This window comes from Ornithodoros turicata, chromosome 2 (assembly GCF_037126465.1).
Source record: "Ornithodoros turicata isolate Travis chromosome 2, ASM3712646v1, whole genome shotgun sequence".
Classification (NCBI taxonomy): Eukaryota; Metazoa; Arthropoda; class Arachnida; order Ixodida; family Argasidae; genus Ornithodoros; species Ornithodoros turicata.
Genome location: NC_088202.1, coordinates 131,389,405 through 131,404,572, shown reverse-complemented (window position 1 = coordinate 131,404,572; position 15,168 = coordinate 131,389,405). Strand labels below are relative to the sequence as shown.

The 15,168-nt window shown below is 46.9% G+C and overlaps 1 protein-coding gene across 1 annotated transcript; it reads right to left on the bottom strand.

Annotated features, from left to right (window-relative positions):
- Positions 1–277: 277 nt before the first annotated feature.
- LOC135384046 (chymotrypsin A-like) lies at positions 278–13,671 on the bottom strand. The gene is made up of 6 exons (XM_064613297.1): positions 13,556–13,671; positions 10,367–10,452; positions 10,186–10,289; positions 8,707–8,984; positions 6,666–6,817; positions 278–804 (listed from the first exon to the last, which is right to left on the bottom strand). Exons 1-6 carry the CDS (start codon positions 13,647–13,649, stop codon positions 634–636), a joined length of 885 nt encoding a protein of 294 aa, XP_064469367.1. The 5' UTR covers positions 13,650–13,671; the 3' UTR covers positions 278–633.
- Between the last annotated feature and the right edge of the window lie 1,497 nt (positions 13,672–15,168).

Genomic DNA, 15,168 nt, shown 5'->3' with positions numbered 1-15,168 from the left:
TGATACACCTGGCGACGCGCAACGGCGAACGACGGGAGGAGTAACCTTTTCCCTGTTCCCAAATAACCTTTTCCCTGTTACCGCTGTGCCCGGTTACGTCACCGAGACGTCACCGCTCACCTCATGGTACGCTCATGATTGGTTGACGCTCCTTTCTGCGAGCCGTGTGCAAAGCCAACGTAAAAGCGTTCGCCAGAATCACGCACCAAGAAGCGAGAGGACGAACACGAGAGGGAGGAGGGACGTGGATGAGAGACGATTTGAAGCGTGCATGGGGCCACTTCAGTGGGTAGAAAATTTTCTGGTGTACCAGTTTCTGGACAGGCAGAACCGTGTTCGGGAAAATTCATAGTGTCTTTAACCAACAGCTGGTGAAGAAGTACAAGAAGCACCTTGATTGACGACGTATTCACTCTTAGAGATCATTCAGGGTAGAGGTGGCTTAAATGCCCATGGTGCGTTACACCATAAAGTATAATCAGCAAAAAAAAAAAAAAAAGGACTAAGACAGTCAACAAGCGAGCGAATGACTATGGAAACGATGCTGAGTACTCCTGCCTGGTGCAGCACGCGGACATGGTAGAAGCACGAGGAAAAAGTTCATCTTGGCACTTTAAATGATGAGGCGTCGTCTTATCCACGACTGGCCGACATGGTTTGACTTATCCAGGGGAGAAACTGTGTCACCCTAGTGTAGACATCGGGGTAGTCTCGATGAGCACAGCCAGAACCGAAGGATACCAAGCCAGCCAGAACCCAGCTGCCGTCTGGTCGCTTACATTGGAAGGGGCCTCCGGAATCGCCCTGAGGGAGAACAAGAAATTGCATAAGGCGGTTTGTTTCGATAAGAAACGAAACAATATAAGAATGACAGCACATTTTGTTCAAAAATAACGCAACAGTAACTGACTTCGTGGTCATACACTCTCGCGAAGTGCAATCAGAATTGTAGTATAGACGTGAAAGTAGAAAATGAAGCTTGCGCTTGAGTTTGAACGCTACAAAGAAAGGGAATGAAAAAGTTTCATATTATCTGCATCCAAACGGCTTCGGAAACATTGGACGGAATATGTTTTGCATATGCTTGTTGTCGCGCGTGCCATTCACCTATTTTAAGCCTCGTGCTGCGACTTTTCTCCTGGTATTGTATCTAAAGAACTTCTTTACTTACGGCTTGGGCAGTGCCTCCTGTAATTTGGCAGATATAGAGCAAAATGATTATGGAGTTTATTCTCGAGATTACTAATGGTTGCGGGTTCTTCAAATCGCAGTAGCAGACGAATTCTGATTCGTAACTGAAAGAGGGAGAGGAGGCAATGCGCAGGCTTTCTCTATCCGGGTGGTGTTGACCGATGCCACGCTCCCTTCATGGCTTCATCTTTTTTCGCCACTCCAGCCAATACAAGCGTGGTGTTGGTGTTGACGAACAAAAATAGAAGGGAGAGGGGAAGGGAGTTATAAGCATACCTGATTTTAGGATCAAGTGCAACAGTCAAGTACAAGTGCAAGTGCAACAGTCAATGTAGTGTGAATGTTCTGGAACGAATAGGTCGAGAGAAGTGCTGCATTCCAGCTTGTTCCCGAGACTCAGTATTGTAGACCTTGTATTGTAATTTTCTAATGTTCACAGGATTTGTACGTTCGTATGAGTGGTGTGACGATATTTTCTCCATGACTTGTGTGCGTGCAGGCTACAGTTTCACGTTGCCGTAGAAACAGTCACCCCATCGTCGGACGTGGTCTTTGTCTTCTGGCCGTCGTGGAACTTTCGCCGTCGTTCTTTAATTGTCCCTCGGTTTGACCTAGCTGGTAGCACTGTGAGCACACAGGACAACGCAAGTTCTATGCTGCGCTAAATGACTTGGAGTATGTACTGGTGATAAGGTGCTGCTTCAAAAAGGCAGGTTAAAGAAAAAAAAAAAAGAGATGGGAGAGCAGCAACCTTTTGTCTTTTAGCTTGATTTTGCACATCGCATGCCGTCCAACTAGACGTTGTGGCATATTTAAACATTGAAAAAAATATATATATCAACATATATAAACATTGAAAACAGCAGCGGAGCACACGACGATGCTCCAACAAGGTCATGGACACTGAACGATACCTGCACGTCTTGTGAGAATGCGAGGCTAATCCAGAGTGTTACTAGCGTTATCTTGCCAACCGTGCAACCTTCAAAACAATTTTAAAGCTGCGCCACACTTCGTTTTTTTTTTTCTACTTGTCCTGTCTAGCCAGCTAAACGCTACAGGAACTGCAGATAGCAGCAACTCCTGGCTACATGTTCAATATCCTTAACCGGACATGCGCTAAATCAGCAAACAAGGCCGCCCTGGAGGATTAGGAGATTTATTTTTTTCCCTTCATGCTAAAGCAAATATCGTAATGGCGTAATAGAGGACAATTTTTGAGAAGCCATGCTCAGGCTTTTCACTATGGAGTTCCTTCACCAGCATCTACGCGATTTTATCTGTTACGTTTGAACTGTTTCTTGTTTACATTGATGCTGCATGGGAATAACATGCCACTAAACATGACTTACTTTCGGATGACGTAAAATGAAAGTCTGAAAGCGTTACCTAAGCGATACCTGCAGTCACGAAACTGTACGCAATCCTTCCTATTCTGCTAACGTACGTCATAAAACCGACGAATGAACACGATGAGAGCACCTCATTGTTTCATAACAGACGCCTCTCCATATGACGTAATACTCATAAGCACGCGTGGGATTACATGCCGCATTGCCTACGAACTGCGAGTGTTTGCCATGATCTTTCCGTATAGTGATGTGGCGCTAAACAAAGCTTAGAGGGGATAGTCGTTGTAGGGAACCTTTTTCCAGATAAATGGCACTCGTGAACAGTCTAAAACGGTGCATTGGAACCCAGACGGGAGCTTAATATTTAAAAGGACTATCGCATCCGAGAACATGTGTATGAGACCGATACGGTAATATTTGGCACCGCCTTCACAGTCTACTTGGCCAAATTTCTCTTCCGAAAATACGGCTTACATATCAAATAAACCAGTTTTAAAGATTCGCACTGCCTCTGCAGCTAAGGAACTCCAGCGATAGTAACATCATGATGACGTCAACCAGGCACACGAATGGGAGCGCAGCGCAGTCCATTGTTTCCGGGTTCGTCTGCTTCGTGTTCGCACCGCAATACACTAAGTGAGAAGCCCTCGGTAAATACACTGGCTTTCGCTTATGCGTGTGAGTACTGACGCGATCATGTCGCGTGCAACACTGTGTTACTTTTCTGGCTTTACGAACACGCTCTGCGTTAACTCAGAAGTGACATATTTCATGACATGAGCATAGACTCTCAGCAACCTGCAGGGAGGCCCGCCCTCCCGCCGGTCGCCAAAGGGCGCTCCCTGATTGGCCTTCGCCGGGTGACGTTGTCTGTGATTTCCAGAGAGGAAATTCCGGCGCACTCTCAACATCCGGCATCTGTTCTTGTCATGCATTACATCAAATTGTACAGGAACACCGTACTCTCAACATCCGGCATCTGCTCTTGTCATGCATTACATCAAATTGTACAGAAACTACTACCTGGCGTCGGATTTTCGTCGTTATTGTCGCTGATGAACAAAGAGTACAGTGGCGCGATTGCTTCGTAATCGACAGTCCGAGTTTCGTAATCGACAGTAATCGATGTGCGACAGTCCTTTTAAGAGAGAGGGCCACATGAGAGCTTAACGGTAGGTGTGGGGATGGAATGAATACGTTTACTTTTCTGCAATTAAAAAAAACTCTGTAAAATGTGGTGGAACTACCGTATGGGGCATGTCCTACGGCACCCTTGCTTAAAGGGATAGTTTGCTACCAACGAAACGAAAAAAAAAAAAAAGTTGGCTGGACGTGTGCAATAGTCGACCAACTCCCATCTTTTCCTTCGTTCGCAATCGATGTATTTTCTGAGTTTTCAGTATTTTCCCGTGAGCACAAGCATCGCGACTGGGCGCCGGGGGAGAAGCATATTACGGGAGGCTGCAATCGGCTCGCGTGACTCTCATGACGTTGCTTCAGGGCTGACGATAGGGTAGCCGCATCTCTGCCAGGGAAAAGGCAACTTTTGTCGTCACATTGTTGCAAGACTGACGTCGCGCGTACGTCATTCTCCGCGGGAAAGCCTACTTGCGTGGATCTCGTTGCCTTTCAGATGCCTATACAATAAATCATACCGCTCCAGCGGCCGGAAGCTCATACGTGAACCTGATAAAGTTACCGTCTAACTATATAAATAAACACTACCGTGATAAGTACACTACCGTGTCTGCAAACACAAATCAACCAGCTCCCGTGACATAGTGGTTAGGGTGGCCGCTTTTACAAGCCAAGACTAGGAGGTGACACGGGTTCGAATCCTGTCACCGGCTGTGCTGTCTGAGGTTTTCCCTGGGTTTTCTGTTTCCCTCCAGGGGGAACGGCACAGTTCCCCCTGAAGTCGGCCCAGGACGTATACCAACCCCTCTGTCGCCCACTGCTTCTTGCTATCCTCTCTCCATCTGTCCACTGTCTGTACGTCGCTCATAGCCACAGTTGCTTCGCGGCGCTAACACGGAATTAAAAAAACAACATAAATCAACGAATCGATGCTTGGAGAGCAAACTATTCATTTAATGGAAGGATCGCGATATGTTTTTCGATGGCAAGCTCAGTCGTTGCGCGACTGTGCCTCCAAGGGTCTGGAACCTTGCCAAGCTAAGCACTCTTAGCTTTTTGCTCCAGCCTCCATCACGGTTTACGTGAAAAGAAAGAAAGACAGGGAGGTGAGTACATATTCATGTTTGATTTAGCTGGGTCAGAGAACGCGCGGCAAATGGTCACCATACACCGGCCCTCCTTTCGCCAAACCACTGTCACCACTGGTTCCTCAATGTCAACTTGAGAATATGTCAATGTCTCTTCCGAAGCAGTAATGGTGCAATTGTCCTCGGACGCAGACATATAATGTGCATGCTATTTCATTATGTTTTTTTCCTACTTAGCATATATGTTAGCAGTGAAGGAGGTCGTGTACTTATCGTAATTTCGTTGCCCTTTCCACCGTCAATTAAAAATGAAGAACCATTAATCCACTGTGAATAAAAGATAAATACTGTACGGTCTCTACTTGCAGGATCTTTATGCATGACAATGAATCTGCATCATGACTGCATCCATTCTTAAACGCGAGGAAAGCGTAACTGCACATACCTCACATCATGCGTCGTCTAGTTCTAGTATACATTGGACGCCTGCTGCCGAAAAACGTGGGTGAAGGAAATATGTTCTCTCCAGCCTTCACATGAGCAACGACTGTATCCGCATATGTGATCGCTTGCGGGCACGTCAGCATCGTGTACATTTTTCCCACGAGCCCCCTCGACGGCCACGTGTCCGACTTTAGCGATGGGAAACGCTTTGAGGCCCACTGAAGGCAGTGGCAATAGTATTAAAGCTAGCCATAGCGAGCGCAAGACACAGGACCCAGGTTTACGAACGATGACGTCAGCACGAACCTGCTAACTGACGTCAAAGACGTTCTTGACCTGCAAATTACTATAAGTCGGTCAACAGTTGTTCAACCACAGGACAGCGGTACCCACTTATGTAAACACTTGCACTTTGGCCATCACCAGGATTAAATGCGGAGGTGGTTTACAATCACAGCCCTGGCGCCGTAACCGTAATAACGGTAGGAAGTGAGGAAGCAAAACAAACAAAAAGTTATACGAAGCGTGAAAGGAGCGGGCTTCGGAAGGCAACAGCAAAGTCACGAGGCCATGCAAGAAACCAAAACAAACATGGGGTAAGGACAAATAGAAATGGCAAGGAAAGCCCGGAAATTAGCCCGGACACTGAGCTGATAGCAACAACACCAGTGGGGCGCTCACGCGCTTATTGCAGGGCTGTGCGTGGCGCCGACGGCTCGCCGTTGTGACCCGGTTATTAATGTTGCAAGGCACGCGCCTTCCACGGCTCCCGTGCAAGTTTCTGCGGGTCAAAAAGCTGAGCGATTCCATTCAACCTTATCGTGGACTGCTATGAGCGCTCTGTAGCAACGTCTAGAGGCTAGCATCTTCACGAGTTCGTTTTGTACAGCTCCCGTCAACCTTAATAATAACACCGGGAAAAATATAGTCTCGTTCCCGAGCGCGATTACAGCAACCTTTGGGGCCACGAGGAAGTCTTAATTGAACAAAATCGTTGAACGCAAGGATTTTATTCACTTAACATTCCCCCGGTGCCACCAGGGCGGCTGTTATCGAGCTCCGGTGTTATTATTAAGGTTGACGGGAGCTGAACGATGAGCTCGAGAGCGAATAACACGCCGAATTCAGGTTAAAGGCTAAATCTGCCCTACGGAGATTTGGCTTTCTTATTATGTTTAAAACTATAACATAGGACAAAGTAAGAAATTGTAATCTATAAATTCGAAAGGTACCTGTATATCTAGCGTGTGGTGGTAATGGCGGCGGTAAAGCTTGTGAATAGCGACTTCTCATTTGTTATCCGCTTCCTTTGTCGCAATATTATGTTGCGTGCAATACTTCGTAAGATTATTTGTAATATTTGGTTTACGTCATTTCGTTCTCTTCAGCGGCGCTGTTCTGCGGTAACGCTATATGTGTACAACGCGTGTAACCAAAAAAACATCCGACTTACGTAGCAAGATCCCCGGCCGCCTTCAAGAGCTCCGGCACATAGGTGCCAATTCTGGATGGTTATGCGGAACTTCCGGGCATACGGTCCAGAGCAAACGTTGTTCGAGTACACTGGCACGCTGACTTCACGCAGCACCGAAGAGGGAGCTCCTCCTGCGAGTTAGAAGACAGAATAAAGTCAGCGTCATGCCAAATACCTAGTGTGAGTTCTTCATGCGCCCCCCCCCCCTTCTTTGTGAAAATGGCTTGGTCCACGGAGAAATCCAACCCACCAACGCTCCGCACTCAAAGGACATCTGTCCTCACTGTAAACTCATCATTCCATTTTCCACATCACCACCAGCGATGGGGTAGGGCATCGTCCCTGGTGATGAAACTCTCCAATCGTCATCATCAAATAAAGTTGTTGTCGTTCTTGTCACGTTGTAATAATAAGGCGAAAAAGCAAGTGGTCCCCACTGGTGTTCTTAAGTTTGCCAATGGTCACCAGCCCAAGTATTGACCTTAATTTCCTTTAATGCGCCATATTTCCTTTGCTTTGCAACACACGTGTACCTAACCCTCGGTCCTTGGTCTAACATGGTCGAACATCGTCGTGTTCTACAGTATTTTCTGGTCTTTCTCCGTGACAACGGTCTTCTCTCTATCATAATGATGTGCCTGCGTACCTCTGTGCGATGCGTGTTTTGTTGATTTTTTCGCCGTCGCTAATGTTGACGTGCCGGCTCCGCTGACTCTCGACCACTCACTTGAGCGTCGTTCATCATCTCATCATATTCATGTCACATCTCATTCCGTCCGTAGTGCCTTAGAGTAGTGGGCCGCACCTTATGTGATGAATTTCCCGATTCGCCCTTACGTCAGTCGCAGGTGTCTCTAGTCACTTAGTCAAATCACCCTAGCCTCAGACACTCTATATCCCAAGTGTCTCATACACTCTCTGCAAACCTTGTCCTACTTTTACAGATTTCCCCACAATTCAATCTGTGAGGCACAGAAGATGTAATATAACCGACACCTTTACTAATCATGTCCAACGCCCAAACCAAAACGCGCTATAAGGGATTTATCGCGGAGATTGGAGACACTCTCTCAATCCCATTAGGATGCATGAGTTCGCTCGAGTATTGCGGCGCTTTTTCAGCGAAGAACCATGCATCAAAGTGCGGGCTCCAGAACGAAAGTCCAGCTCTCCGGTGACAATACTTAGAGGGAAAAGCCCCAGCTTAGGAGCTGCCGATGTTTTGAACTGGTACTGCTGAGGACTGTGGCAGAGCTGTCTTTCGTTCAACTATTCTCATTCATTAATGGCGTGTCGTATGCAAATAGGAACAATAACTGCGCGATGATAAGGAACGCAAGAAGACGTCGCACAGGGACCTATATCGTCTGATACAACAGTGTCATCATTCTGCATTGAGCAATCAGCGAATTTGTGCGTGATCCGCGATCGAACAGAGTTGTCATCTACCGGGGATCGTTCGGATCGCTCGCCAGCAGCGGAATAACCCTGACCATTTTGCCAAATTCGTGGTGGCGATGTTTCAGCAACGTGAACGTACAAGCGATTACTTATTCCTCTGGGCACACCACTAAGCACGTTGGATACGTCTGTTCCAATTGACGAGTTCTTGCACATTATAGCCCAACAGGGAATTGGTATCAGGGAACACAGGCTTGATGCTTGACGGCTGTGTATGGTGGCATTTCGTGGACTGCTCCACACATAAATGGGATGGTGGTGTGGTGGGTCATTCGTCGCCGTAATGGAGGTACACTGCCCCATTGCACATGGGGCAGTGTACCTCCATTACGGCGGTGAATGACTCCATTGCCCATTGCATTGGTACACTGCGTTGTGGAAGCGATGAGAAAGTGATGATGATGGAAAGATGCCCTTTAAAGGTCCAATATTTTACCTTGCTTTGGCGCACTAAACTTTAGGTGTTCCGCGAACTTCCTTAGCCATGTTACCTAGGCTACCATATAGTTTGTGTTGCATTGTCACTAATATATTCGAGCCCCGCACCGCAAGGTCTTACCTCCTGAAGTAGTGGCTCCCCATCCAGTAGAGACACAGTTTTGTCCTTCGAAAACTTCTCCGCTATTGGGAAGACAGATGGGTTTCACCCGACTGCTGAGGCGTACACGCTTGGCCAGTTTAATGAGGGCAATGTCATTGTTGTAGCCCTGGTAGCTGTGATACTTGAAGATCTGTCGAGAGTCCACCTGAATCTCTTGACCATCGAGAGTGTTCTGGTCATGTTCTCCTACACGGACCTTGATGGTCCTAGCGGGGCTGATCACCGTACCTAGTTGCCTGTAAATAGAAATCGTAGCTTTTTACGGCTCAACGAACTAAGTATGTGGTGTAAATTATTCAAGATTCGGCGTACTAGGCAGCTGTTTTGTTCAGGACTCAGAAGTTGGATGCAAATGAACCAGTGAAATGAGATCACTGCGTAAGCGTAACTTATCTTATGAATCACTCTGGATTGGACTGGATCGGGATTGAGTTAAAAATAATATGGTGGTTGTGGTTCAACAAGTGTGGAGCTTTGGTGTAGCCGGTCACACGCTAAGTGGGACCTACATGTCCACATTTCTCTCAACCACCACCACCACCATCATCATGTGAACGCGTTTTTCACGTTTTCCAACAACTATCTCATTATATAATATGACAGTCTCTCGTTCAATAAATTTAGTTCACTGCGAATGACTTTAGAATCCACGTTTGCATGGAAGTATGAAAATTATTCGTTGCTGTTAATAACAACGCCAAAAATTAGGCAAGTTAGTTACGTTGATCGGCTAAAAGGCTAGTTTGTTAGAATTCATGCGGGGAATGGCGCACAAGGGACGAAAGACAGAAAAAAAAAGCGCCCTCTGTACCAACTACCGTTTATTTTGTAATACAACACATATAACTAGCGGCGATGGGCAGTTATCACCTATAGCTGATAAAATCGAAACAAAACCTTTCGACCTTATCACATTCCCGGTGATCAACGCAACCCAGGACCTTCAGTTTATACTGAGTCAGTTGGACTGACGAATTGCCGATACAGGTTGAAAAAGCGCGAAGCAGTATTCTTCTAAGGTTGCAGTTGCTAATAACAATTAGCGGGAAATACAATTTCTTCAAGGTGGGCATGGGTGAATCTTCATATCTTTTTACATTTTTTCCTTGTATAAATATTAAAAAAATATTACTCGTGTCCTTGAACCTGTGAGATCTGTGGCGCTGTCTGTGTTTTCCTTTCTTTTTGGCCTACCTTTTGTGCCAGTAAAGTTGGAAGTGACGCTCGTCCTGTCTGTTTCTCAGTCCCTTTGTCTATTGCGTCGTGTTTACTTTATTATGCATTCGCACCAACTAGCCCAGTTGATCGTCGTGGTGCTAATAACGGACTTACTACTTACGCAATATTTTTGATAGCACGTGTCGAACACTTTCAGACCGAGGGTATGTACAAGGAGTAAGAAAGAAACAAACAATACTGTGACTAACATATACTCACGTTACAACGCAATGCGCAGCGGTAGCCACCCACTGGTCGCTGATGAGAGCGCCACCGCAGAAGTGTCTCGTTCTTCCATCTCGGCCCACTTTACGAAGTGACACCTAATGGTTTTGTTACGTGCACTAAATGAATCTTCAAAGCCGGCTCACTCAATCCCATTTGTTCCACAGATGTTTACCTGCCACGGCCACTCTCCAGGATCAGCTGGCTGTCCACCCACGATCCTCTCGATGTTTTTCTCGTTTAGGAGGCTGACTCCGCATGCTACACAGAGACAATATACAATTATTAACGCAGCACTGCGGGTACAACGGATATCATAGGTGCAGGCAATAATAATAACGTAACTCCCTATCAGTTGCTTCTTCTATAATACCGTGTTTGTTGTTATAATTAACGCGCTCGCATAATTAGTGTACCTCAGCTTGGGCACCCAAGTATTGGTACCTTTCCCCGCGTACGTAACGTACCCTGACTTTAGCAGCCCGTTGCTGGCTACACCAGCATGTGCGAGCGCAGTATATCTCGAAGTATTGGCGCTTGTATGTGTCGCTGGGCCAACCAAGTGACGATATGACGATGCACAGTGCGTTCATGATCTGCTGCTGTGCAGTAAATCACTTGGGTTCTGGGCCCCCTTGCGGCAACTTGCCTTTCCTCTCTGGCAGGAAGACCGGCTTTCCTTAACGTCACGTAACGTCTGGGCCCCCGGAATAGATCATGTTGTGCAACCACGTATACAGTATATACTTTGAATCGTATCACGTTACTGGACCGCTCATGCCCAGGACTTTGCAGGAAATCTATACACGAAGCAAATTTTCTTTTCTGAGGTCGATCTGGTACAGACGTACCACCATGTACCTGTCACATTGATGCCAGTGCACGATGAAATAATGAAAACAGAAATCGCGATAACAATGTAATAGGCTGCCTTGCAGAATGCAATAACCCCCGGCTCTATTGCAGTAAAAGTGCAGGTAGAGGAGATAAAAAAACAAAACAAAAAAACATTATGTCCCTCATATCGGTCATCCCCAGTGAACGCTGTCACCAGTGTCTGATCTGGTTTGCAAGCCATAATTGTGGTAAGAGAAAGCAATGAAGGTGAAAGTGAAGTGGAGGGTAACACCCTTGGAAGTACGACAGCCTTGCAATGTCAGGGTCAAGGAGAACGAGAACCGGTAGTGAAGTGCGGCCGTGGAACCCTCTTGCATGGCATTTGCGTACGCGTACCATTCTAATATGAGAAAACGAAACTCTATTATAATGACGGAAGCCAAATGCTCTATACGTTCATGACGGACTCAACTGTGCTCAGTGAGTCCCTTATACTTCAGGGAATTATCGTAACGTTATAATGTACTTCCACGGCGACCATTACAGGCACGACTTCCAAAGTGTTTACTTTCTATGGAAAGTACAAAGCTTCGTCAGTCGTCGTGAGATTGCAAAAGTGTTGCGAACGATAAAGTTGAAGCGCAAAAAAGCACGAAAGGCGTATCAGGGTTCGGGGTAGTGTGTAAAAAAAGATGCCCCCTCCCCCCTTCCATAGCCCTTTCTCTCGTTCGAAGTTATCCACACAAACGTCTAGACTCCCAGAAAAAAAACGGAGTCCTTTTAGAGATTTTATGGACTAGATTCGCGTTGCACTAACCATTCTTCCCCATATCTGTTCTTTTTTTCCCCTTGGAGTAAATTTCAGGGTATGGAGGCTAAAATGGGGCGTATTTGCAGTTTAAGGGACTGTCAGCTGTAGTTGCTCTTCACGAAACAGAACATTTACAGTTTTGGATCATTTCTTTTATTCCGCATAGCGCCACGAAGCAACAATGGCTAGAAGCGATGTACAGGTGTGGGCAGTTGGAGAGAGGACACCAGGAAGGAACGACAGACGGGAGGTTAGTATGCGTCCTGGGCCGACTTTATGGGAGACATCCGCCTGGAAATTCTTCCGAAACGCCAAAGAAAACATGAAACGCAAGCAAACAAGAAAAACAAGAGGTGGTGGAATTCGATCCCGTTACCTGGCAGTCTTTATCATGATCTCGGAAACACTACTACCGTGCTGCGTTTTAGTATCCAAAGGAGACAGATATATGGGCGACGAAGAAATACAGCATGCAGGATGATGATGATGATGATGTTGATGTTGGCGAAAAACAAAAGAGATAAAAAGGCATGCAGGAATTGAACCGGAACCTCCTTCTACGAACGAAAAATATTTGGACTGCCTCAAGAAACTTTTTTGTGCTTTCCTATTTTAAATAACCGGGTGATCGCAATACGATCATATTTCTTGACTGTTTCTACTAGTTTTATGCGAAGTGTGTTTTCCCGTTGTGAGTTGCGCTCGCATTCGCACTGCGTCCTCTCCGTTCAAAGAAGAAAACGAATACGAATACTAGCGCTAGTATCCTTGAATAAAAATTGCACTATGCTGTATTTCATTATATGCGCTCTTGTAACCATCCCGAGATCACGGGTTCGAACCCGGCCGAGGACGCTAGCAACTTGGTGGCAGGGTACAAGTTGCTTAGACACGCCGTCTTCCGCGAGGGACGTTAAATACAGGGTGCCGTGTGGTGAGCTTTCATCGCACGTTAAAGAACCCTCACGTGGGCAAAAGCAATCCACAGACCGACCGCTGTGGCGTCGCTCATGATCTCAGCTGTCTCGCGACGTAAACCCACAAATTACCGATTTCTCTTGTAACCTTGTGGGTAAAATAAGGGGGGGACTATATCGAAACCGTCTTTTGCGTTTCCTAGTCAAGAAACAAGCATGGCTTGTTTCTTTGATGTCGTCCGACAACACCGTCACAGGAGCCTATAGGAGAGTCGCACGATCGGCACGCCACATTCCAACATTCTTCTCATAGGCTGACACACCGTACGTGTAAATACACTCCAATTACATATTACCTAACATTATTCTCTCTCTTCTTTCCAGTGTGCTTACCAACCAGCATTAATGTCTCATAGGTATCGTCTCAGTAGTAGTAGTATGTAGTAGTAAATAACTGCGAAAAAAGAAATGGGCGGGGGGGAGGACTTGGACCCTTGGATGCCTTGTATCATCTCAGTGCTACCACACTCGACTATTCGCGAAGGATACACGACATTTCTAGTACCGAATTATTGAACTGATCCCTCCCAGCTTTTGATAACCTCCCACACGTCACAAGGTCCCACTGCACACTCTTCCTCGCTTTGTGCCCTCGTTGTCACCATATATACTATAGTCGTCACAACAACGACGCATAATCGTCACGGAAGCCACCACGCCCGGCGCCACAAGAGATCGACGCCCTTTGCATTAGGATCGCGTACGTTCGCGTGTTGCATGAATGGTAATAATGACTTACACTGCGATGCGACCAGTGGTAGCAGAAGAGTACATCCAATGAGCAGTGCGTTGATGGCCATCCGGTAGGAGATCACTTCGGGGCGGGACTCCATGGCTCGCGGCGGCTGTCTCGCGGCGCCCGTGCTGAGTGCACTCTTTATAGGAAGCCCTGAACGTCGCCCTTCCAAGTCAAACCGGTCGGACGGATGCCCCCTCGGGACGTCTCACTATCACCCATTAGTATACACGAGCAAGCACTTAGCATGCGGTGCTGCTGATGCGGGCTGTTGACCTCCTGGCTGTTGTTGTGTTGCCTTCCTATAGCTGCCACAAGCGTGCGTTAAAACGTGGAAGTAAAATTAGTCGGGAGAATATGTTTTCCGGGAACGGTATTACGTTCGCGAGGGACACACCGAGTCTGGTGGAGATGATGATACGTTGCCTTGTTGAACGCGTTTCAGAGAATTCCACTGAACGTTTAGATAAGTTTACCTGGACAACGATTCCGCAATGTGTTGGCATCTCGGTGGACGTGGCTTTAAAATTGCGATTGTGAGAGCCGGGATATCGACATGCACTAGCACGACAAATAAGTACGGTTTTAGCGGACAGTATCGATGTTTGATGCGGGAACGCTGTATTTTCTGTTGACATGACGGAACTGGCTTTAAAATGACAACAGATGAGACCGATGTTCGTGGCGACTTAAAATGTTCGTTTAAATGTTCGTTTGTTAAAAATTAAAACACTGAAAATGTTCGTTGACGTCTACGAACATTGGAGTTCGTAGGCTTTAATGAGACGCAAGACTTAGACGTAGAATGCCAAATACAGCTCAGCTACCGATGCATATACTCATAAATGTGTACCCAGAAAATATATACCTCCCTCCCCCTGGACGCTCGATTTCTGGGGAACTGGTGCAGGCTATTACAGTGTGGGGAAGCCCGTTCGTGTGCACACTTCCCCACGCCCAGTAAAATGTTACCAAGATCGAGACATTAACGATCAGTCACCATTGTCAGAAAGAATCCTGCTGGGTGCTTATCGATTCACGCACAACGGATCAGATTCAAAATAGGATGTTTTGTGAAAGGACAGCAGCTGCGCTATGAATCAATATAGAAAAACGCATACCATACCTTTTGCCGCTCGCGGATTCGCTGTGACACGAACGTGATCAAGCAGACTCGGGCTGTTGTTATGCATAAACGCAGATGTTTACGTAGGCAAATTTTCTGCGAAGGCAAAGGAGCGATAGTGAACCTGTTTTGGTGACCCATACGGCCCTCCCGGATGCAGCTTGTCAGTGAAACACTTTGGCAGCGGGCGAGAGCTGAGCGCATATTTTACGGCACCGGGCTGCCACTTCATTCAGCGTAACCTTGACAGTGAACCAGCGTGTGTCAGCCTCCGCGGCATGCGCGCGCGGTTTTTATCGGTTGACCTCCCAACGGTCGAAGACACCGCTTCGACAGGCCGCACTACATCTACGTCGCTCGAAAACTGGATGTCTTGCACGGCGGTGCCCCAGCCGTATAGTACTTCGGAACCATCAGCGGCCCACGCTTTGCATGTATAGCATCCCTCGTCTCCTGCACAAGAAGACTTCGGACATAATTTCATGTAGCG